At 49.4% G+C, this 24,245-nt stretch overlaps 2 protein-coding genes across 7 annotated transcripts in view; one reads left to right on the top strand and one right to left on the bottom strand.

Moving 5' to 3' along the window:
- Positions 1–15,683, bottom strand: part of FAM168A (family with sequence similarity 168 member A) — a 121,004-nt gene extending 105,321 nt beyond the window's left edge. Inside the window, exon 1 of one of the 5 annotated variants that reach the window (XM_040054727.2) lies at positions 15,547–15,683. The gene's annotated coding sequence lies outside the window, so the exon portion shown is untranslated. Of the gene's footprint in view, positions 1–3,701; positions 3,727–15,546 lie in introns of those variants that run through there. The other 4 variants (XM_040054726.2, XM_040054725.2, XM_040054730.2 and 1 more) reach the window with 4 other exon arrangements.
- Positions 15,684–18,250: 2,567 nt separating this feature from the next.
- On the top strand, positions 18,251–23,849 carry PLEKHB1 (pleckstrin homology domain containing B1). 2 transcript variants are annotated; one of them, XM_040054733.1, is made up of 7 exons: positions 18,251–18,314; positions 19,261–19,323; positions 19,769–19,921; positions 20,743–20,845; positions 21,644–21,683; positions 22,398–22,503; positions 22,580–23,849. In XM_040054733.1, exons 2-7 carry the CDS (start codon positions 19,287–19,289, stop codon positions 22,714–22,716), a joined length of 576 nt encoding a protein of 191 aa, XP_039910667.1. In that variant the 5' UTR covers positions 18,251–18,314; positions 19,261–19,286; the 3' UTR covers positions 22,717–23,849. The 2 variants fall into 2 exon arrangements, with proteins under 2 accessions (XP_039910667.1, XP_039910668.1); XM_040054734.1 differs by having other exon boundaries at positions 18,261–18,314; positions 19,264–19,323.
- The last annotated feature ends 396 nt before the right edge of the window (positions 23,850–24,245 follow it).

Raw genomic sequence — 24,245 nt, 5'->3', positions numbered from 1 at the left:
CTCATCCTTACATGCTTCAGTGAACAGAGCAGCAAAATTTAACTGCAAAAAACGACATTTCCATCAAGTGCAGCAGTTTTGTACCCCAACTTCTTCAGCTAAGTCAAGCGGACGTGTGCCCTTCAATGCATGAAACGCACGGGGCCATTTCAGAGAACTGTATGGAAAATCATGTAGTCACAGGAGTTGGTATGGACAACTTGGATAACCTTTATCTCTCATTTCCCATTGCTTGGTTTCGGTGACATCCCAACCTGAATCAGTTGGAATTAATCAAGCCACAGTTTTCTACCTTTGGTGAGAACCAAGTATGGAAACAAAGTCCTAAATTCTGACTTCAGGAGCAGGAATTGCAAGGAACATTTGCAGGGAGTGAGGCACATGAAAATCTGCCCTTGCCTTTCTTCCCGGACCCTGAGGCACAGTCACCTTTCCTGGGAGATCAGCCTTCTACCTCCTCAGCTCTTTTTTCCCTGGATAACAGAAGAAACCAGCTTTCTAGAAACTCCAATCTTACTCACAGCACAATAAAAGTCTTTGATTTTTAAAAACATTGTAAAAAAATTTCAAAGTACCTATCCAGGCTACGGCAGCCTGCCCAAAATCTTCTACAGTAGATCCCTATGGGGAAAGGTTGATAAAGAGGACAGAGCTGTCAACCTGTACTTTCATAACCTCCCACCCTAGTTTTTCATCACAAGGTTCTTCCCTAAACTCTGCATTTCTTACTTCAGCTGCTCATTTTCAGCTCTTGAAAGTTTTGGTACAAAGGAGCCACGGAGACGATTTTTTCTCTTTGATCAATCACGTCCCACTGTTCAGAAAACAGGCTCCAAACCATTAATCTTGCTTATGTTATCCAAACGCTTGCTAGGATCTCATCTTTCCTATAATTTATTTAGCACTGAGTCCCTTGACAATACATCTGAGGTATTCTTAGATCACTTCAAACATCAGTCAGGCCAGGAGTTCTGATGGCGAGGCAGAACTGGCAGGGATGAGTTTTAGATGCAGACAAAGACCGATCAATGCACGTGGCACTTCTGGAAATGCCATGAATAGTGTCCGGCTGTCCCTCGGTGAAGTCTGGCTTCAAGGAGCACAAGGAATCACCTGGAGACATCCAGCTATCACAATACATCACCTGAAGCCAGAGGATTTCAATACAGACTTTGTCTTGCTGCTCACAGGATTCTTGCTGCATCATTTTACCTGGTGCTGGCATACACTTTAAACTCCATTTTATACAGTTCCCTAAGATATTTTCCCAGGATAAATCCCTCCCTGTGTGGAGAGCCACCACACAGCACCCACCACATCATCACATTCCCAACCAGCCCAGGTTTCCACAGGTATTTTACAGCTTTGAGAGATTCTCTCTTATCCTGAGGAAGCTGGGGGGAAAAGGAGGCTCAGGGGCTGTGCACAACTCCCTGACAGGAGAGTGGAGCCAGGTGGGGTCGGGCTCTGCTCCCGGGGAACAGGGACAAGACCAGAGGAAACAGCCCCAAGTTAAGCCAGGGGAGGTTTAGAATTGGATTTTGTGAAAATTCCTTCCTGGAAAGGGTTGTCCAGCCCCGGCACAGCTGCCCAGGGCAGCAGCAAGTCTCCATCCCTGGAGGGGTTTCAAAGCTGTGTAGATGTGAATTTGGGGACGTGGGTCAGTGGTGAGCAATGGAAACTCCATGGTCTTGGAGGGCTTTTCCAACCTTAACGATTCTGTGATACTATATAGGGGAATACATTTATTATAGAAATATAAACCTTTTTAACCCTCACTCTCAGCAATCCAATTCCATTCCCATACTCACCATGTGCTCCACAACATTTTCGGGCTTGTCTCCAGCTCCCATTAATTTGAGCTGTATCCCAAACCCACCCTTCCCACTGTGCCATCCTCTGCAGCAATTTTTAACTGGAACAAGGTGGTAATTTTAATGTGGAGGTTGGCCCATTAACTAAAACCTGATGTTTCAATTAGCAAACTCCATCAGCCCCTCACACAACCCCTGTGCCACAGCCAGGGGTTAACAGCGCCTGCTGCCTTCCTGCAATTCTTTCTGCCTGGGTAGAAAATACTGTTCATACTTTCATCAATTTAAACATCACCCACAACCAACCTAATCCTCAACAAGAACATGCCCTGCACTGGTCTCTATAGTTTTAAAGGAAAAGTGATCAATTTTAGAGATGAGAAGTGCTCTTTTCCTTGGACCATTCATCCCAAAAGGCAGTTCACCTTTAAAGGGTTCTCCCTTTAAAACACCAACTTCCTAGGATGTATGGGAGGGCACCCAGTGCTTGGAATTTTCTCTGGGATGCTCCTGCAGTCAGACTCTCCCTCTGATAAGCCAAACAGACTTAGCTCTCTGCTTCTGCGTGTGTGTTTTTTTCAAGTCCTCAGACTATTTCTGCGCTTCTTCGTTCCCCTACAATTTATCCAGGAGCTATTTCTGGATGTTGAAATGGAAATCATACACAGGAAAGTCACAAGCACCAAATACAGAAATGAAATCTGTTCTCTTCTAAATATTTTCATGCTCATACACCTAAAAAAAAAATAAATAAATAAAATTGCCTTTTTTGCTGCAGCATCAATGCTGGTGTTTACACACACCTGCTCTGTAACCCCTTTGAGCACCACTGCTCCTCACACAACTCTCCCAGAGCCCCTTTAAGCACTGGAAGGTGCTCTAAGAACTCCCTGGAGCCTTCTCCTCTCCAGGCTCCCAAAATCCTATTGCATCCACTGCTGGATCATTGAAATCCTTCTAAAACCCATCCATTTAACCACAATAACACATTTTTAATATGATTAATATAATATTTATTTGCTAACATCCTGCCAATTTTCTCCATCAGAATATCGCTTGGTATGAAAATGCCTCCCAGGTCACAATTTAAACAAGAGCTTCCCTGGATCCATCCCAGAGGTTTCAGCAGGGCACCAGGTCTGCAGGAAGACAGGACCAGGGTGAGTTCTCAGTGCTGCTGCTCTGCTTAATTGAAAACAGTAATTTAAGCACAGTCAACTCGATTTAATTTCCTAGTGGTGACAAAAACTGGCAACCTATTTAGGCAGTATTAATTTAAAATTAAGTTGATATTAAGTTGACTGTAAATAGAAAGCAGATCTGCTCTAACAGGACTGAGTTTGAGTCTTTAAGCACCCCTTTATTCATTGGGGTTTGGCTGTCTCTGGGTGTTATTACAGAAAACCACTTTTTAAAGATGTTTATTGTAGACAGAGCAGAATCCTGAATGGGTAAATTGAAACCGATAACCTTTTAAAAATAGAGTTGCACAACTTTTATGATCTATGGATTTAAAGAGACACAAGTTTTGAGAAACTAAATAACCCAAAGTGAAAATCCACATAAGAACACAACGATGTCTTTAACCTCTAATGATGTCTTCTCACCCATTCTGTAAAGACTGCATTCAGAAATAAATCTCAGATAATCTGGGATGATGGACATAAAACAAAATATTTTAATTTTCCACTTTATTTTAGCGAGTGAGAACAAAATTTGAGAGCTTGCTAATAATGTGTATTACGGACACACTGCCAAGCAGGAATAAATTATGCCTGTGTAGAAGAATCCTTCTAAGATGAAACACTGAAGGAACAGCAATTTTAATGGATCAGCTCAATTTTCAAAGCATTTTGGGAAACAAAACTGGCTTTAAAAATAACGTACCTCCACACGTTTCTCTTCTGAAAGTAGAGTGACACAGTTATCTTGAAAAAACTATTTTTAAAGGCTTCCAGCTCTCTAACTTCCCTGAGTTATCTGATAACACTCTGGCTTCACTTCCCAATGTTAATTGAGTTTGTTTCTGCACTCCTGTGTGTTGCCTACAAACACAAAAATGAACCAAATCAGGCAGAAACCATCAGGGTTAATTATAATCAGTACCAAAATCTCGAGTGCTGTTTGTGGCAGCAGTGGATTTTTATCCGCACTCTGAGTATGAGCCACTCAGTAAAAAAAACACAGAGGGGAACTCAGGAAGTGTGTCTCTACAGATTCAGGTGCTTTTTGGGAAGGTTTAACACAGAGTCTCTGAATCCTTTGTGCAGAGTCTCTGTTTGCCCAATTTTGGTGGTTTCTAACTGTATCCAGCTACTTGAAACAAACGTAAAATGCCCAGGGGTTTTATAACCTCTCATGCTGCTGATCCTTCCTACTGTTACGGCTCTGGCAGGAAACACGACTCCCAGAAAACTGCTCCAATTAAAACAGATTTCCGCTCTCCCTACCAGGAATAGACTGGATACTCCCCAGTAACTTTAAAATGGATACTCCCATTGAATTATTTCAATATAAAAAGATTTGCAGATGGTACTGATATCCAACTAAGCATCTTCATGAGAACACATCTCAGGTAAATTTAATATCTGGGGTTTTTTTTTCCATTCCCTCTTCACTTAATGGCAATATCCCTAAAAGTACACCAGCTCCTGGTGTCTACTTTGAGGCAGGAAAAGAAACACTGCCCACTTTTCTCCTCCCTCAGGCCAGCCCATGCTCCTGGAACCCTGATGGTATCTCCAGAGGGCAGGCGGAAACCAAAAGCCAAAAAATAAGAGATTGTTTTACCCAATGTTCTTCCCACTATATTTGGATAAATATAAACACCCACAGAAAGTAAGAAATGTGAAAAAAATATGAAAAAAAAATCATATAAAGGTAAAAATCATAGGAAGGTCAGGTAAAACCTAACCTAAAGTGAAGACACAACTTCCTGCAGGAAGAAAACTCCATGATCCATAAGCCCCATGGCTTACCCTGATAGCCAGAAAATCCTGATAACACCAAGAAAAACATATCCCAGAATCAATGCCCTCCCTGCCCCAGGAGAAAACTCTGCTGAGGTCCTTTCAGATTGAAAACCAAGATTGTCAACGAAGTAAAGCCCAGCTAATCCTGACTGCCTGCACAGTCCTGGGGAGAGAGGTCTCACATGGAGAGAAGATTCAAATCAAGGTTTTCAGAGATCAGAGGCAGCAGCCTGAACTGCAAACCCAAGCGAGGGTGACACCAGAGCAGTCCCCACAGCCCTGATGTCACAGCAGAGACATTTCCATGTGGCAGGAGTCAATTGGCTCTGAAACCTGTCTAAGACTTTAAATAAAAGGCACAATAAAGGAGCCCAACCACAGAGAGTCCACAACCTTCCCATTCCTTCATGTGGCAGAGAAGGGGGGAGGTTGTCACTGCAGCATCTTCCAGTGCTCCATTTATCTGTCTCAGCAAGTGCACACATTACCAATCTTTTTTGGCCCATTCCAAATGGGAAACTGAGGCACTGCTTATGCAGTTTGGGAAGTGGAGGGAAATCTGGGACATGGAAAGAAGGAGATGCCAGTCTTCCACCATTGGGTCACAAGAGCATCGTTCATCCCTAGCAAATTATGAGCCACAATGTAAGAGGTTGGAGATCTGGGTTCTCTGGCAGGGGATGAAGAAGTTCAACACGAGGCTGAAAATTCATCCCCAAAAAAATCTCCACTGAAGACAATTCTGTTACGTGGAATTTGGTTAAAGCCAGCAACACTGGCCACAACACAGAGGAAAAAAAGATTCCCTGGGGCTGAACACCAACGTGGAATGTCAGGTTTTGTGTCGGGAGAAGGAGAAAATACGCAAACTGTAGGGAATGGGATGGAACATGCACAGTCAAGTGCCAGGAGCGTCAGTGAAGAGCATCAGGAAAGCAGGAGAAAGTCAAGGACATCCAGGGAAACACCCACAGTGAAAGTCACACTAAACTCTACGTGTGTATTTAGTGCTGGCAGGAAAAAAACGGCCTTGGATTATGGAGAAAAATGGTTTCCTGCTGCTTTCTCCAGCCTGCATTCAGAAAAACCAGCCTCTGCTTTGTGGATCAGCATAACGGCCTCCAAGAAATACTGGCTGCCATAGATTTCCTCTTCCCACGGACGAGCACCAACGTTGGCTGATCACTGTGGCCACAAGAAGCGACTGCGCCTGCTGGGAGCAGCCACAGCGTCAGCTGGAACAAAGCAGGTGAGGAAAGATCTCAGGGATCCTGGAAAAGAACCCCAAGGGAGAGCCTGCATCAAGGGCTGGCAATCTTCACATGGTGCCATGCCAGGCTTTTGCTTCCCACTGGCTCGAGGGTGCCAAGAGAAGCCGGGGAGGAGCTGGTAGGAGCTGCCTCCCAAAAAGCAGCGGGAATCTGCTCCCAGGCAGGACAGTGGCTTTTGCCGAGCCTGGAGCTCAGGGAGAGGCAGGAACTGCAAGCTGCAAATCCCTCTTGCAAAGCGGTGCCTCAAAATGCCAATGTTGTTTGCTCCACACTGCAGCCACAGGCTCCTTGCACATCCACAGGCTAAAAGATGCACCCGGTACCAGATGCAAGAGAAAGCCCCCCAAAAAATCACAGAACTGAACAAGGCTGCACGACTGATGAGAGAATATTTGGCTTTGAGTGATGGAGCAATACTGGAGGGAAGGGAGAGATCACGAACTGCAGAGCCAGCATCTTTCCAACTAATAAGACACCTTCCCAGATGAAACTGCTGATGCATCCAGGAAAGGCACAAGCTGAACACAAGAGAAGGACACTTAGAAGGGGAAATGAGGCACAAAGTCAGACAAGAGCGTTCATTAAAAAAAAAAAAAAGAATTTTCTGTTGCTATATATGGACACAGGGAGTCTGGATAACAAGCAGGAACAAATGAAATCCTGGCCAGCAGTAAGAAAAAAATGAGCACGTGACTGGACTTGAAAATCATTAGTCCCATGGTGTTCAGATATGAAAGGAAGAGATGGCTGCAACGTATCCCTAAGAAAAAAGGTGGGAAGGCTCACCTCTCTGACAGTTATCAACACTGCAGGAAAACTGAATTTCCAGAGCAGAAACTTGGTGTGTTCTAAAGGGTGAAGGCAGAAGGAGGAAGCACCAAGACGGGTAGGTGAGTCCACACTGGGTAAAAAACCCATGTGGGGTCAGGGAGGAGACAGGAGGGATACAGAAACTCGCATGCAGGAAGTAATTACAAGAGATTAGCTGCCCAAAATCCTAGGTGACAATTTGTAACACCAAGTAACTGATCTGGGCCTCATTACAAGAATAAAGCTGCAGAAATCACTGGACTGGAAGCCTTGACAGTGCAGAAAAAGAACAGACTTGTATTTAAATGTATCTCAGTTTAGTAATTCAATCAAGATTGCAAAATGTCTTGATTTCAATAATTGATTTTAAGCTGTATGACATTTGTGCTTTTTAGTTATCATCTTAATGAAATATCAACATAATCACAGGCTCAGAGACTCATTGGGGTTGGGAAAGACCTTTAAGATACTGATTCCAACTGTAATGAAAATTGGCATCATTTGATTTTCCACAAATACAATGCCGCAGAGGAAAAATTAAGGAATTTGCATATAGATGATCCACTCACCAAGTTTCAAAGTGCTTTTGGGATCAAAAAGGAAACAGCTCCAGAGTGAAGTCTGAAAAAGCTTCTGGGGCAAATCAGAGATTGAACTCCCCTCACACTCAGTGGGAAGACACCAGAAAGATTATTTAACAATTTATATAAAAGCAATTACAGGATACAGCCAACAGGAGACAATATGGATGGGTCATGACCAAAGTGTGTCAAACCAAAACAGCCTGGTGAAACCCAATAAAGATGAGTGCAGGAGCAACGTGCATTGGGCAGGTGGAGAAGTCCCAGCTGAGCTGATGGACAGGAGAAAACAACCCTGAGGGGATATAGGATCACAAGTAAAATGTCAACAATATAACGGAATTGCCAAAAAAAAAAAAAAATAGGCACTTCAGATTGTTTAAGAGTGCCATGTGGAAACCAGCATTATTTTGCTTTATTCAATGCTGACAAGGCCTCGCAGTGCCAAGTCTGAGGAGAGAGAGAAGTAAACACGCCAGAGTACAGAGGCAAGCTGAGGAAATAATAAAGAGATCTGAATACAAAATGACCCATAAGAACACAGTAAAGGACCTTGCCAGCCCAGGAAAACAAACTGGAGGAAGATATAACATGCTCCCATCAGTGACAGCAGAAACAAGGGGATGGGTTATTCTGAACAGCAAAACAAAGTACCTTCATTTCTCAGAGATCACAAAATCCCAGGATGGCTTGGACTGGACAGGACCTTAAAGATCATCCAATTCCATCCCCTGTCATGGACAGGGACACTTTCCACTGTCCCAGGTTGCTCCAAACCCCATCCATCCTGGCCTGGAAAAATTCCAGGGATCCAGGGGCAGCCACAGCTTCTCTGGGCACCCTGTGCCAGGGCCTGCCCACCCTCGCAGCCAAGAATTGCTTCCTAAAAGATCTAAGATACTGGAAAAGCTTTTAACCAAATTGGTTAAGTGCTCACTGCCAGGTTCCTGATAAGGCTGGCACCTCCGAGACTGGGAGATTTTAAGGAAAAATTAGAAATACACTCATTAAGGATGCTCTAGGGAGCATGTTACATCCTTCCTCAGCATCCTTTAGCTTGCCTCGAGGAGGAGAATGGACTGGAAAGTCTCCCACAGTCTCTACCAGCTCTTCATTCTAGCATGGAATGATGCCCCAGAAGCCCAGGATGTTTAATCATGGAGTCCTCCAAGAGTCCTCCACCATTCCAGAGACTCCAAGGGCTTATCTGCAATATTTTTCAGAATGCAGGAGAAAATTTGGAAGGCAAACATTTCTAACACAACTACGTCAGGAGAAGGCAAAATGACTCAAGTAAACACCAATCCTTTTGCCAGACATGAGCTCTGGACAAAATAAGGGGAAACTGATTCAGACTTGATCTGGACTTAAAAAGAACAGGAGTGAAATTAATGACAAGTCAATGCTATGGAAAATAGGCTTTGTCAAGCAAAGCTGACTTCATCCTCTGAGGAGATCCATGGTGATAAATGTAAGGGCTGCAATGTTACAGGCAAGCTTTTGAGGATGACATCCCAATTAAAAAATTACCGCTGTATGTGTCAACAAAGCAGCTGAGCAGATTCCGAGTTGGCCGACGGACAGATGACTAAAAGCAGCCACCCGTGGAAAATCACCAGCAAAGTGAGCTGCAGTGGGGTTCTGCTGGGCTTCAGCCAGAGCCCAGAACCACTCCAGAGGTCCACTGTAGGCCTGGAATCTAGGGAACAAAATGGAAAAGCCAGAGGCCCACAAGCAGAACCTGCCCAGCTCTTCCCAGGCAGTGCCGTGAGTTTAAGTGGATCACTTGGTTGTGGAATTAAGAGCTCCCTCCAAAGGGAAAAGTTATTGGGTATCAAAGGACATTTAGACAAGAACTGGCTTTTGGAAGCAATAGTTAGACACTAATTGAAATGACACCTTGGACACTGCAGGGATGAGGCAGCCACCACCTCCCTGGGCAATCAGCTGTGCCAGTGTTTTACCACCCATACAGTAAAAACTTGTTCCTTCTCTCCATTCCCCATTCTGCCACACTCGGTGATGTCCCACACTTCCTGGAATCACCCAGGAACCCACCCTGTCCCTGGCATCTGCTCCAGCAGCAGCACAGCTTCCCTGGAAAGCAAAACCACGTGGGCAAGATGCTCCTGGGCTGTTCTGCCGTGTTTGCTTTTCCAAGGGCTCAAATTGAAAGACAGTCAAAAAATTCTCATACAAAGAAATATTTTCTTGAGCTCCCAAATCCATATTAAAAGACTCAGCTATCCAAGAAAGTTCAACAGCTGGGATTTGGATGCCACAGTAAAGAAAAAGAGCCCAGTTCTCCAATTTATGGCACTGCATTTTAAGGCTTGAAAACTTCTGTTGTGAGTGTAAGTCAAGTGAAGAGCAAACTGGAAAATATGTGGAATGCCATAATTTTGTAAAAGCCATTAAAGTCTCATTAAGTGACACCATACACAGAAAACTGACGAAAATGACTTGCAGAATAAACTACTACAGAATCAAATGTTTTCACAGGGACCTATTCCAAAGTAATTGCATTTTAAATGCTCACAAGCTTCATACAAAATACTTTTCAGCAGGGAAAAGCTCCTAGAACCTGTCTGTCCATACAGGCATGACAATTATCCCAGGTAAAATGTCATCAGGAACTGCAATGAATGATCTTACTTTGTCCATTAAATAGACAGGCAAAGGTAGAATTGTGGAATTGTTAAGAGTGGAAAAGGGCTTAAGGATCATAGAGCCCCCCCAGCACTGCCAAGGCCACCACTGTCCCATGTCCCCAGGTGCCACACCCATGTGGCTTTTCAATCTGTCCCTGGATGGGGACTCCAGCCCTGCCCTGGACAGCCCACGGGGCGGTGGGGACTCTTAGGACCTTGTTTAAAATAACCACAAAAATCCTCTTGTGCATTGAAAAGCGAATTTTTATTGCCTATAAATCCAAGTATAAAGAACTGAATGGAAAATGGGGGAAAAAAAGATCACGCTCAAAACTGCTCACTAGTCTTCAGGATGTATTTCCAAACTCGGAATGGTAAAACCCACTCGTTATCAAATTTAGGGAGCTGGTATCTAACAGCAGAGAAAGCAGAAGCCCAAGCACTGGGCTTTAATTTGTGGCAGATAGAGAGCCTGGTGCCATAAAAGAGGCAAATCTCTTTTATTAAGTTCTACAGCAAATTAGAAGGAAAAACCCTGCGGACCCTGAGACATTATGGTCTATTTTAACTTTTGCTGCAGTCTGCGATCTTTATCCATTTTATCAAAGAATTAGACATGCCTAACAGGCATGATGGCATCTATTCTTTGGGGCTTTTTTGCCAGTTTAGTACTTTTCCTCTCATAAAATACTCTAAGCTTGTCTCCAACAATCCTCCCAAATCTCTAACCCTTGCTGAGACAAGGAAGGCAAAAACGATCAGCCTACAAATACACTTCAGCTTTAGTCTTCCCGTTGAGAAAGTTGTCGGACCAAGGCCACAATAAACCCCAGTTTTCTGCTCTGACTTTTCATTTTTCCACTCCCCAGTTTTCCACATGACTGTTTCAGCCAAGGAGAGGAAGGAGAGACAAGGTGAAGCACAAGCAAATACAAACCAGAGGAGGGGAATGTGGTTTTTTCCAGCTTTTATAAATCCTATGACGATAATCTCCTAAATGGTTTGCTGGGGAGCGCCAGCAGGCCCACATTTTTTCCTCCCAGAAAGCACAATCACTTGAAATTCCTGTGCAGTGCTCAGGGTTTTCAGCACATCCATAGTAAACAAAACCCAGAGGAGCTGTGGAAAAATTATCCAAGTCCCACTCACACTCTAAAAAATCTGCGTGCCTCCATCATCATCAATGGAAGCTCATTCCTTACTTCAGTCTTAAAAATAAAGAGAATTCCACAAAATTTCAGATCTGTAAATGCTGGATATGCCTTAAAAACTGGATCTTCGCTGCCTGGGATCTTAATTACAGTTCTGGGATTCCTGCTTCAGACACCCATAGCACACCTGCCCTCAGCAAAAGAAAATCCTGGAAATTCCCAACTGTTGCTTCCCATTCAAGCTAACAAATAAACATAAAATCCCACCTCGAGGTTATCCATCTAACAAAGGACAGAAAAATCAGAGCAAAACATGAAATATAGATAACTTTAGATTGATTTCATTCTCCTTCTCTGCCCAGGTGGGCAGGTAGGAAGGGCAAGCATGTTATCTTTACTTTCTCCAAAAATCAGGTTTAGACAAATTTTACTGGGAAAAAAAATTTCCCTGTGAGGCTGAGGAGGCCCTGGCACAGGGGGCCCAGAGAAGCTGCAGCTGCCCCAGGATCCCTGGAAGTGTCCAAGGCCAGGCTGGACACTGGGGCTTGGAGCACCCTGGGATAGTGGAAGGTGTCCCTGCCCATGGCAGGGGTGGGACTGGATGGGCTTTAAGGTCCCTCCCAAGCCAAATCCTTCTGGGATTGTATGAATTTACATAAGTAAATACAGCCCTGCCACTGACATTCTTCCCTGGTATTTAGGGATATCAATGTTTTTGAAACAAAAATAGAAACAAAGTGATTCAGTTGAGTGGAAGGAACAAGAAGGTGACACAATTTAAACAGCTCTGGAGAACTGCGTCTGTCCAACTGGTATTTGAGTCACATGGAAAAACTCTGGAAAATTTATTCCCAGGTTTAAACAGTGAGAGATGAAGAATCAGTATTTCTTAATTCAGAGACTTAAAAGACCATCAACAGGTAAATAACCAGACCGGTGGATTTTTTTTCTTGTCACTGAAACAAATCTTCATCTGTTCACTGAAGGGATGCACGGCACGAGAATCCAGTGGCATCCAAAGGGACCAAAGGATGGGAATGTGGAATCAGCCAAAAGAAAATACTACAGAGTATGACAGGAACTGTTTCCTATCCAGTCATTTTGGATCAAATATTCCTATAGACTGAACATGAGAACTTATGGATTTCAAGCAGCAAAACCCAGCTCAGCTGATGAGGAAGAGCAGGGCACAGGCACATCAGTGAGCACTAGGGAGCTAATTTGGGACAAAACCAGGGAGGGGAATGCCTCAGCACACAGACAGACTCCAGGAATTGCAGAGGAAACAGAAAGTACACGGAGCACTTGTGCTGCGGAAAGGGAAACCGGGGGCCTCTGCAGATAGCATCAGGCCCCAAAGGCAGGGCTGGAAGACAAATGAAGATCATAATCCGCACTGAAGGGAAGAGGGAGCTCACAAAGGAAGATGTAAAAGTTGCGTTTCCCTTTGACAGCCTCGACAACCGCTTTCCAGAGAGCTGGGAATCCGCTCAGAGCTCCTGGCTGGAAACACGCAGGGTTCTGACTACCTGAGGGGAAAGGTCTGAACCCTCTCTGCCCCAGCAACAGCAGCAGAGCACCTGGATTCAGAGCCAGGTGGAATTCTGTTCACATAGCAGCTCTCCCAGCAGGTGACCCAGTGGCGACATCCCAGCGGTGAACGTCCCACTTCCCTGGAAGGGAGAGTGGTGCCAACCCCACGCCTTGGAGAACTTCCCAAAAGCAGCACTACCCTGGGTTCCACGGCTGCCTCTGCACCTCCTGTCCGAGCTGAGCTCCCCCAGGCAGATCGCATCATTCAACTTAGCCCCAATTCAATTATCACGTTAATTATGCTTTCGGTGCAGGTACTGAAGGCCTTCCACAGAGCGACTGCTCCCAAGCATTCTCACTCTCCTAAGAAACGTTTTCAGGAGCAGCATCACCTCTCAGCCCTGTTCTTCCCCGTCATCCCTGTGGTGGGTTACGGGTCATGGGGACGGGGAAAACGCCACTGTAGATGTCAAAACCCCCCGAGCAGTTCACCTACTGCAATGCAGGCTCACCATGGAGTTTGACAGATGAGTATCAGCCAGAATCAGAAAGCATCTCCACAAATGTTCTCCCTAAATGACTGTATCCTGGTTATTCCACGTAATTTTTTTTTTGCAATTCAGGTTTCTCACTCCAGGGAATATTCTCTGAACAAACTCCAAACACCTTTTGCTTCCAGTCCCTTTGTTTCAGAGGATATATATCTACCTGTACAAAAAAAGTGTGTCTTTGCTGACAGCCAGGGATTTTAATCAGCTGAAGGATATAACCCAAACCCCCCAGATCTGGACAATAATATCTGTAACACTTATCCCACGTTCCCTAAAATAAAGCATGGGACTTGGGAGAGAAAGATTCCTTCTAAAAAATGTCAACATTTGCTTTGGTAAATAAAAAGTTGGGACGCATAACTGGGTAAGTTGGTATTTGCAACTGACAGAATGAAAGTTAAACAGATTTAATATAAATTTAATGGAAAATCCACAATGCTGGCTGATATCAGTCCTTTTAATAACTATGTATGTAGAAGAAGAATAAATACACAGGTCATAGGTGTTCTTTGGGGTTGCTTTATTTGAAATAGACTCAACCATAAAGGTCAAGAGAAACCACGAAACAGTTAAAACTCAGAATCAGAAAGAACTGGAAAAAAAAAAGAAAATAAGCATTTGGCCTCTTCATACTAATTTCCTTTTTCTTTACATTGCTCAACATCGCTCCTCAATTTGAGTTCTAATCAACAACCACTTCACAGCTCATTCTATGAAATAATGCAGTTGATGCAATCAAGTCCAGCAAAACGTTTCCCTAAAGATGTTTCCATCATTCACGTTCCTTTAAAAACACACACACACAAAAAAAAGGATCCGACTTTCTCCATCACTATTTAACAGCAAAAATAAACACACTGCTGCATCTTAAATCATATTTTGATCACAGCAGAAATAGAATATTTCTGGGGTTTCTTTCTGCTTAGCACAACATGTCTTTGTCCAGGAGAGGGGGAGAAAAAAATACCCTCAACCTGCTAATTTTCCTGCACTTGACAATAACAAGCACCAAATAAATAAAATTCAGCCTATGGAAATACAAACCATAACCCAAAAGCTCATCACGACGTGCAATGGGGGGAAAAAATGCCCCCAAAAGCCAACCCGGTACAAAACCTCTTTCTGCTAATGAATATTTATTTAATTTCCATACTTCCAGGCTCCTCTGCTTTCTATAAAGGACTGAAACCAAGCTCCTTTTTGGCATTATTCACCCACAATATAGCAAAGGACTTTGCTGCCCGGAACACCACAATGCCAACAGAGTATGCAAGCAATCATTGCTAAAAAGAAATTTTAAAAAAAAGGAGGGGGGAGAGGAAACAATCCACATTTTCATAAAAAACCGCTTGGAATACGCATTTTATCCAGGCAGAAAAATCTTAACGCCGCCTTGCATTTCCCAACCTGGATGTCCCCGCTTTCATTCCTGTGGATGCTGCGCGCCGACATCCCCCCGCTCAGCAAAGCTTTTAACCATTTAATAACCATTTTAAAAGCATTTTTCCCCCCAGGAGGGCTGCGGGACAGGGCTGCCGGCTCGGCTCGGCCCTTCCCGTCGCACGGAGTTGCCGGCGGGCTCGTCAATATTCCCGGCATCTGTGCTGCCGGCTCCACGTGCCCCTCGGGATGTTTAGGGGGGGTTCGCCCATCCCTGGGGGTGCACCCCCAGCCCGGGCATCCCAGCCGCTCTTCCCACGGATGGGGGTGAGCCTGGGGAGGGGGACACAGCCCCTGGGAAGGGGGACAGCAGATCTGGGGGGCAACAGGCTGGGGGTGGAATAGCCCGGTGCGGGGACAACAGGCTGCACTGGGGGGGACACATAGCGGGCTCCTGGGGACAACAGCCGGGGCGGGGGGACAGAGCGTCTGTGAGAGGGGGGGACACACAACGGGATCGGGGGAAATAGAGCCTCCGGGGAGAAGAGGCTCCGAAGGGACACAGGGGCAGGAGCCCCGGGGGCAGCAGGGGGAGAGCCCGCGGGGGACATGAGCTCTGCCGGGGTCCCCCCGCCCCAGGGCTCCGCTCTCCGCTCCCCCCGCCCCGGGGCTTGGGGGATGCTCTCCCGCCGCCCCCTCCCTGTGCGCTCCGCGCTCGGGGGTAACCCCCGGCCAGCCCCCTCCATCACCGCGGTGCCCCCACGCCGCCACCCCTTTCCCGCCGCTGTCACCTGGGGGTGTCCCCCCTTCCCTTCTCCCCCCCTCCCCTTACCTGCGGCTGGTCGGGCGGCGGCGGCCCCTGTGCCGGTACAGCAGCTCTCCCTCTCCCGCTCCTCCTCCTCCTCCTCCTCTTCCCGCTGCTCCCGCAGCCGCCAGCCGGGAATGGGGGGGGTAGGGGGGGCAGTACCACCAGCGGGACCGTTACAGCCGCGGCCGCTGCGGGACTACAGCTACCGGCTGCCCCGCAGCCCGCTGCCGCGGCCCGCCGCTGGCCGCCTCGCGCGAAGGGTCATGGGTAGTGTAGTCCGCGCGGCAGGCGGGGGAAGGACATAAGGCGACAGGGCCCCGACTGGCGCGGGGCGTGCTGGGAGGTGTAGTACGGCAGGGGTCGGACCGCCGGGCAGGGTGGGGAGATGTAGTTCAGCGGGACATGACGGGAGCTGTAGTCCGCGAAGGCTGATGGGAGGCAGAAGGCCGCTACGGGAATCCCACCGGGGTGTGCCAGGTGGGATTCCACGGCGATCCAGGGTCCGATCTCTGCTCCGGGACACCCTTGCCGGGTCGCCTGGCCAGAGCAGAGCCGCCGGCCGGCAGCGGGAGGGGAGCTGGGAGCCGCGGGGTCCGGCCTTGCCTGGCGCCCCTCGCCCCGTCCTTCTCCCTGCACCCGAACCAGCCCCTCACCCTGTACGAGGCAGGAAAGGAGTGTTTCGGGAAGAGATGGAGAATTCCTGCGGGTCTCCAGCCAGGGGCTGACACGAGCAGGGCACTCCCCCCAGCCCAGACCCTTCACAACTCTGGTTGCTGTTCCATGTGTTTTGCTGCCGGTTTTGGTTTTTGGGTTTTTTTTTATTGGTGGAGATTCACGCTGCAAATTGTGTTTCCTGAGCCGTGGATGTGGAACGCCTCTCTTGGGAGTCAGGGAATCTGGACGGGGGTAACAAAGGTCTGTATCCCACCCCTGGGATGGGTGTGGAGGAGATGACAAACATGTCGAAAGGGAACATTTTTCCCGGCGCATTCCTCCTGCAGGATTCCAGCGGCACCAATGGGACACGCTCAGCTACAGGAAGAAGAGACTCCAGAGGGATTTGAGGGTATTTAACCAGGTGCCGACCTGTCCCGAGAGTGGGGATGGACAGGAACAGCAAATGCTGGCGGTGTCACCTGCAGCTGTCCCTGGGTTCAGCTCTCAACCAAAATCTGGGGAGACCCCCTGTGGAAGACACGGATTTCCTGAAAGTTTCGAAATTCCTTTGTTTTCTGCCCAAACCCCAGGGCTTGTGGCTGGGATGGGGGAGATCGCCAGGCACGAGCCACTGCAGGCAAAGCTGGAGGAAAAACAAACGAGAGGCATCGAAGTTCACAGATTTTATTAAACAGCACTCAGTTGCTATGGAAAATGGGAGGGAAATCCAGGATCTGGCTCTTTTGAGTGAGGGACAGAGTGTATTCCCACATGGCATCCTCTCCTTTTGCTGGCTGGAAGTAATTTCCTGGCTCTTTGGATCACTATTTTCAAGCAGCATGCACCAAATTTATCCTATTTAACATAAAAAAAAAAAAAAAAAAAAAAAAAAAAAAAAAAAAAAAAAAAAAAAAAAAAACACAAAACCTCTGTTGACAAAAAAATTAATAGACCAAATCCCCAAATCCTACACTGGCACTGTTTCCTTCCCAAGAGGAAAACCACAATGGAAAAGTTTTGAGAACAATTAATCCCAAAATGACACGTGTCTGTGAGGAGAGGCAACCTAATCAATACAAGTGGATAACCCAGGATAAATCCAAATTTTAGCCCAAATCCCTTCCTAAAGGCACTTTTTTCCGGACTCATTGCAGGACAAAGTCTCCGGATTTTTGTCTCTCTCAAATCCAACCGGATTTCCAAATAATTTCTCTGATTTGGGGAATATTCAGTGCCACCAGGATGTTTTGCAGCCCAATAACCAGCACGGGGGGGATGCACGAGGCTCTGAGTGTGGCTTGGCTGAGGTGGTGATTCCAATTTAACTCCTTTGGGATCATCCAGCAGGCTGCTGGATTAATTTAATTCCTTTTGCTGTTTGCCACAGTAAAGCCAGTGCTGGAGGGAGAGGAGGAGAAAGGCCTTCACATTGAAAAATGTGCTGGAATTAAGCATTGGCATGTGCTTAATAAACATCTTTTATTAACAGCTCAGCCTCAGCTGTCACCTGACCTATGTCTTGACTTCCCCAAATAATACAACCGCATGTCCCAGAGCCTGGGACAGTTCTAATTCCAGCAGAAGCTAGGACAGGCAATGATTTTGACCCAGAGGATTGCTCCCTCCACTTGGAAATTTATTTCCGATGAGCACTTTGGTGCTTAAAACTTGGGTTGTTCCTGACTGATGCTTTTTGGCATGAAACACTTTCTCAGACCCATTCCCAGCACCGGAGGAAAATCCCGCACGCCCCAAGCATCGCCTCCCCGTGCCCAGACCTCCAGATTCGGGGGTCCTGTGCGGGCTGAGCCCCGTCCCAAGGACACCCACATTGCTAGATGTGCTCCGTGTCTGAGGAAAGGGGGGGATTTGAGGAGAAGGCGAGGATCGGAGATGCTGGAACCACCGCGGGCACCCCCGGCGGCACCAGCCCGGCAGCATCCCCGCCGCGCAGGCGCCGGGCAGCGGCTTTTTGGGGATAAACCGCTGGAAAGCGGGGTTTTTCCCGGCGGCCGGCGCTTGGGGATGCTGGTGCCGGACTACAGCTCCCGGCGAGCCGCGCGGGCGGGCAGAGCCGGGCGGCGGGAGCGGAGCGCAGCGCATCCCGCAGCAGCGGGCACCGCCGCCTCCGCCCGGTGAGGGATGCGCGGGGCGCGGGGGGACCGGGGATGGGGCACCGGAGAGCCGGGACTGCCGAGGGGGGCAGGAACGGTGCCACAAAATGTGGGCGCGGAGGGGGAAAAGATGCCGGGGTTGTAGGATGAAGGCACCAGATGTGGATACCGAGGGGTTGTGAGCAGAGCGGGATGAGGGTGGCACGGGGATGTGAGTGCAGAGGGATGGGGGTGCCAGGGCACGGGGCTGTGATTGCCCGGGGATATGGCAGTACAGGTGATGGTACCGGGGCTGCAAACTCCACGGGGACCTGGATACCCAGGGGTTCAGGCTCTCGGTCACGCAGGCAAAGGTACTGGGGGGGTGTTGGTGCCTTGCCGTGCCCCCAGAGCCGGTGGGAGATCCTGGAGACCATCCCAGGGTGCCGAGTTCCCATCACTGGGAGCTGGGATTCCCATCTGATAGTGGATATGGGGGCCGCGGCCAGGGAACTGTTCCTGCCTGTCCCTGGGGTGTTTGCTCTGCTAGGGGATCTGGGGAGCGATGACTTCATGCCCTTATTAAGGACTAATTTCCATCCAGGCAGGGAAAATAAACAAGTGTAGGTGTCGTTAAGCATGGAAAGTTACTGGGGCTGTGGGTAGGCACTGCCTGTTTTCATACATGGCCTGGATTTCTCCATTTACCTCCACTGGACGATAATCCCTTAATCCCAATGGGATTAAAGGCAGAAAGAAAGGTGGTCAGGGTGCCTCCTTCGCCGTGTTTCCCAGATGACGAAATCCCGCATCTACCTAACCCCGATTAACCTGGGCGCTGAGCTCATCCCCCCAAAATACCAGGAGCAACAAGGGTGAATCCCCATCCCACCTGGCCCCTGGAGGCTGTGGGGAGGTGGGAGCCATGGGCAGAGGCGGAAGTGAGGCAGGAGCTGCTATTTTAACCCCATTATTCTTCCCATCCCAGCAGATCCAGCGAAACCTGAGGCAGCCATGGCACTGGTGAAGAGCGGTTGGCTTTGGCGGCAGAGTAAGTGGCACTCTTGAGCTTTCCAGGCTGGGAGCCCCCAAAAAAACCCAGAGGGGTTTTCTGGGAAGGGGTGGGGTGTGGGGGACACAAGGAGCCCCGACCTGGGCAGGTAATCCACGGCAGCAGGGAGATTGTGGCTCAGCCGCTCACGGATTTACGTAAGCGGAGAGAAGGGCTGCCTGCCATGAAAACACACACGGCTCCGTGTCCGGGGCTGGATCCGCTCCCGTGTGCTCGGCAGGGCAGTGCCCAATGGCCTGATGGCTTTTTTGGCAGCCTTTGCCCATTTAAAGCCACCCAGTCACGCTGCCCCGGTTGCTCATGCCAGGCACAGGTGTCCTGTGGGACGCAGGAGCTGGAGGGATCCAAGTTTGGGGGATGTGAGCATGTTGGCCGTGTCCCACTCGGCTCGCCGGGGTCCTTCACCTGCTCCCTGCCCCACCAGGCTCCATCCTGCGCCGCTGGAAGAGGAACTGGTTTGTCCTCTACCTGGATGGCAGCCTGGTTTACTACCACGACGAGACGCAGCGGGACATGGACGGCCGGATCCACATCAAGTACAGTTGCCGGGACGTGCGGATCGGCCGTGAGTGCAAAGGTGAGCCCAGCCCCTGCTCCCGAGCCCTGCATTCCCAAGCCCATCCCACATGTGGCTGCACCCCTCTTAAGCCATGTGCACGGCCAGCATACCCCCAAAATAACCCAGGCTGCCTCATTCACCTCTCCTCATTCCCAGGCAGGAGATGCTGGAGCATCTCTGCTATTGCTTTTCCTGGGGGAAGGAAGAAAAAAGGAAGGAAGGAAGGGAGGGAGGAAGGGAGGAAGGTTTTCTCCTGGTTTGTGCTGGTAACAAACAGGATCCCACAGCCCTGACTCATCGCTCACGTCTCGCACAAACAAGGAGAACAAAGCAGCAGCTTGGCTGGGCCCCGCAGCCCACGGCCTCCACACAAAGCGCCTTTCTCGGGCTGGGAGTGGTGGTGGGAGCACAATCCCACAGCTTTGTGCTCACCGGAGGGTCCTGCCAAGCTTGCAGAATGGGGAAAGACACATGAGCCTCGTGGATTTAAGATTTTGCTCTTGTTTGAGCTCATGATCCCACTCCAGCAATGAGCATCTCCCGTTCCTACAAAATTCGGGCACACTCTGGCAAGTTCAAAGCAAAGGCAGCTCGACCTCGTGGCCTCAAGCAGATTTTTTGGCAGTTTGCTGCCGTTTCGTGTTCTTTCTGCCTTGGGGGTGGAGGTTTCTGCCTATCAGCTCATTCCTTGTGTTGGCTTTTAACCTGTGAGATCCTGACTGCATCCTGCACATGGAGATGGAGCCAACACTAAACCCACGAGCTCTGGAGCCCGGGGAGGGTCTCTGGGGCATCTCCTTGGCTGAGGCTGGATCCCACCTCATCCCTTCCTTTCCCAGACGTGCAGCCGCCCGAGGGGAGGAGCCGGGACTGCCTGCTGACTGTGGTGCTGCGGGACGGCTCCAAGACCACGCTGTGTGCCGAGAGCGAGGACGACGCCGTGTAAGCGACTTTTCCATCCCAATTATCCCAGCCTGGAAAGGGCCTGGGGGCATGAGAGCCCTGTCCCGCTCCCTTGGCTAAACCTGCCCCCAGCCTGTGTCCTCAAACACACCTGCAGGGTGAAAGGTGCAGGAGGAGATTTGGGGTTCTCACTGAATAATCCAGAGCCAAAAGCAGCTCTTTTTAAGCAGTCGGTCTCCTGATGGGGGAGGTTTCTCACGGATAAGAAATCCCCTCTTGGCCTGGCTGAGGAGAAGGGTTTTCATTATTATTTGGAAATAAAAAGTCTGAATGTGAAGCCCTCTCTGGCTTGAGGCAAACTGCTCTTTTTAGCACTGTTCCACTTCTATTTATTTCTAAAAGAAATTAAAAATTAAATCTAAAAAATAATTTTATTTTTATAAAAACTGATTAAAAAATTAAAAATTAGAAGTGACAAACGTTCAGCTGAACTTGGATGGAGGGAAACATTCAGCTCTGGCCAAGCAGAGCTTCATCAACAGAGCTTGACCTCAGCTGAGTGGAAATTCTTCCATTGTGCTCTCTTCTCCCCCAAATTTAGGCATGATTTTCTTGCCTGCCCTTGTTTTAGCCAGGGCCATTCCCAGGGACTGCCCTGTGCCCATCCCTGTGGTGTTGGGTTCCTCCCAGCACATTCCCAATCTCAGCACTCATTTAATAAGGAATTAAAGAATAGTGCTGGCCCCGTGGCCACATCCAGTTCCCTGTGGGGAGGGAGGGGACAATTCCCACCCCTCCAGCACCCACCAAAAATAAGTGCCTGTGTTTTGTTTGCAGTGCTTGGAAGATGGCCGTGCTGGAGGCTAAATCCACCCCGGTGAGGCTTCATCCCCCTGAGCAGGGGCACCATCCCTGGCACGGGATTTGGGATCCAAGATTTGGGCTGGGAGAGGTTACCCCCTAAAACCCTGCTCCTCCCCAGGCTGACACTGAGCTTGGGGGGCTCCTCAACACCCTCTTTACTTCAGGGAGTAAAGTCCCTGGAGTCACGGGAAGAAGGTGGGGAGGGGTTGGATGCCACCACTGATGGCAGGTGACACAGCCATTGCCACTGACTGTGCAGTTAAGGTGACAAGGACTCACAGTTAAGGTGACAGGGACAGTTAGAGGCAATAGAAGCAGAGTTGAGGTGACAGGGACACTGTTAAGGTGGCAGGGACACATTTAAGGTGATAGGGACACTTAAGGGGAATGGAGGCAGAGCTGAGGTGACAGGAACACAGCTAAGATGACAGAGACATGGGTAAGGTGACAGGGGCGATGTTAAGGTTATAGGGACACGGTTAAGGTGACAGGAACAGGTGAAGGGAATGGCAGCAGAGTTATGGTGGAAGGGACAATGTTAGGCTGGCAGGGACATGGTTAAGATGACAGGGACACCGCTAAGATGGCAAGAAGGGGCAGAGTCAGGGTGACCTGAGCACAGGCTGCCCCCAGCCCTTGGGACCATTCAGATTCCCCACCCAGGGCGCCATTCCACCTGGGGGAGCCGTGGCCTGACCCCCAAATTCCCCCATGCCTGCCGCTCCAGGTGCACGTGTACGACCCCTACGACGACGACTACTACCAGACCGTGCCCCTGGACTCCCACCAGGCCGCCTACATCAGCTCCGGCCACTACGGCCACCAGTACGGAGGTGGGTGACCCGGTGGCCCCGGGGGGTGGCCGAGGCCATGTCCCCGCCCTTCACAGCCCCCCGTTTTCCCTCGCAGCTCCCGGGGTGACCCACGTCATCGTGCGCGAGGATCCCTACCGCGTCTCCGGGGACCAGATGGCGCTGGGGCTGCTGGCAGGAGCTGCCACCGGCGCTGCCCTGGGCTCCTTCATGTGGATGCCGTGCTGGTTTTAGGCTGGGCCACGGCCCCCGCTCTGCTCCCCAACCCTGCCTTGGAACCTGCCCTGAGCCTCCCTCAGCCTCCCCAAAACACCCTGGGGTCAGACTCCTGCACATGCCCTGCTCCTAGCCCCAGCTTCTGCATTAAATAACCCCCAAGTGCTTCAGAGCCCCCCCAAAAGCCAGTCTAGAACCCTGCAGCATCTGATTCCCATCGGCACAGGGCCCGGGGAGGTGCCAGGGCCGTTGGCAGAGCTTCCCCACCCCAAATCTCCACAGGGAGCTGGCTGCAGAAATACAGAGTTTGGGAGCAAGGGGGACTTACTTAATTTGGAGGGAATCGACTGGATCTTTTTTGGCTGGGTGAACCCCACAATGCAGAGGCTTTTTTTTGGGAGAGGCTGCAGCACCAGAGCAGGAGCTGACACGGGGGCAACGACAGGGATGCTCAAGAGGTGGGTAAAAGATTAAGGAGGATGAAAACCTGTGCAGGATTTCTAACCCTCTCCAACTTGCACCAGTCCCCCGAGCCTGGCCAAGTTGGAGAAAAGGTGCAATCCCCTCAGGAACTGGAGTTAAACCCTTGGAAACTAGGCTGAGAAGAGCCCAGGGAATATCCCAACCTCTCCAGCCGAGTGGGAGGGACACACAGCATCCTCAGTTTTACTGATTTTTGGGAGGGGGAGAAGGGCAGCTCTCCATGGGGACCAGGGAGCCTTTCTGGCAGCCAAGCTGGGATCTTCACAGCAGGGATTTGGGATAGAGGGGGGACACACGGTCAGGCCAGGGGACAAGCAACAGCTCAGGGTTTTGGTTGGGCAATGGAAGAGGTGAGGAACAGCTGCAAAGTGTAACCCTTAGAGCCAGGACGGTATCGTGGAACCACGACTGACATTGAATTTAGGAATTACCAACCCTATAGCTGGATAGAAAACCACCAGTGACACCAGCACTCCAGCCTGCTCCTGCCTTTAGAGCCCCAGGTCGGTTCACCCCTGTGCCCATCGGGGGATTGGGATAGCCTAACACACCATCCTCATCCTCTCCTGCATTCCCTGCCTCCCTCCTGCTGCGCACTCGCTCCCGGAAAGAGAACAAAAAAAGACAAAAAACCTCTTTGAAGTCTAATAAAGGCAGCAAAAAAAACAGCCCTGGCCTGCAGGTGAGTGAGGATGAGGAGGGAACGCTCAGCCTCAGCCACCTCTGGGGGTGGGAAGGATTGTGTCCCCCTGGAGAGCTGCCCAGGGATGTCACCAGCTCCCCTTTGCCTCCTCCTCTTTCCAACCGGGAGCTCTGGGGTCACACCTACAGCCTCTGGGAGTGGCACAGTGGTCCTAAAGAGACACAGAAGGGACCAAGCTGCCCTAAAAATCCTGCTCCTCTACAACAGAACCACCACGGTGTGCTGGCAGAGCAGCTCCTTCCTTTGCATCACGAATCCATGGGATGAGGCATCTCTGCTTGGGAAGGGCCCAGCACAGGGTCAGGCACTGCCAGCCCTGCTTTAGCTTCAAGGTGGCTGAACAGAGTCCCTGGTTCTGTGC

This window comes from Hirundo rustica, chromosome 2, assembly GCF_015227805.2.
Source record: "Hirundo rustica isolate bHirRus1 chromosome 2, bHirRus1.pri.v3, whole genome shotgun sequence".
NCBI lineage: Eukaryota > Metazoa > Chordata > Aves > Passeriformes > Hirundinidae > Hirundo > Hirundo rustica.
The sequence above is the reverse complement of the archived record's forward strand: the minus strand, read 5'-3'. Positions and strand labels throughout refer to the sequence as shown.

Bases quoted from the DNA above. Each gene is read 5' to 3' on its own strand.
- PLEKHB1 (XM_040054733.1), top strand. From the start codon at position 19,287: ATGGCACTGGTGAAGAGCGGTTGGCTTTGGCGGCAGA. The intron at 21,684-22,397 runs GTGAGGCTTCAT...CTGCCGCTCCAG, and splicing joins TGGAGGCTAAATCCACCCCG to GTGCACGTGTACGACCCCTA. The intron at 22,504-22,579 runs GTGGGTGACCCG...TTTCCCTCGCAG, and splicing joins CTACGGCCACCAGTACGGAG to CTCCCGGGGTGACCCACGTC.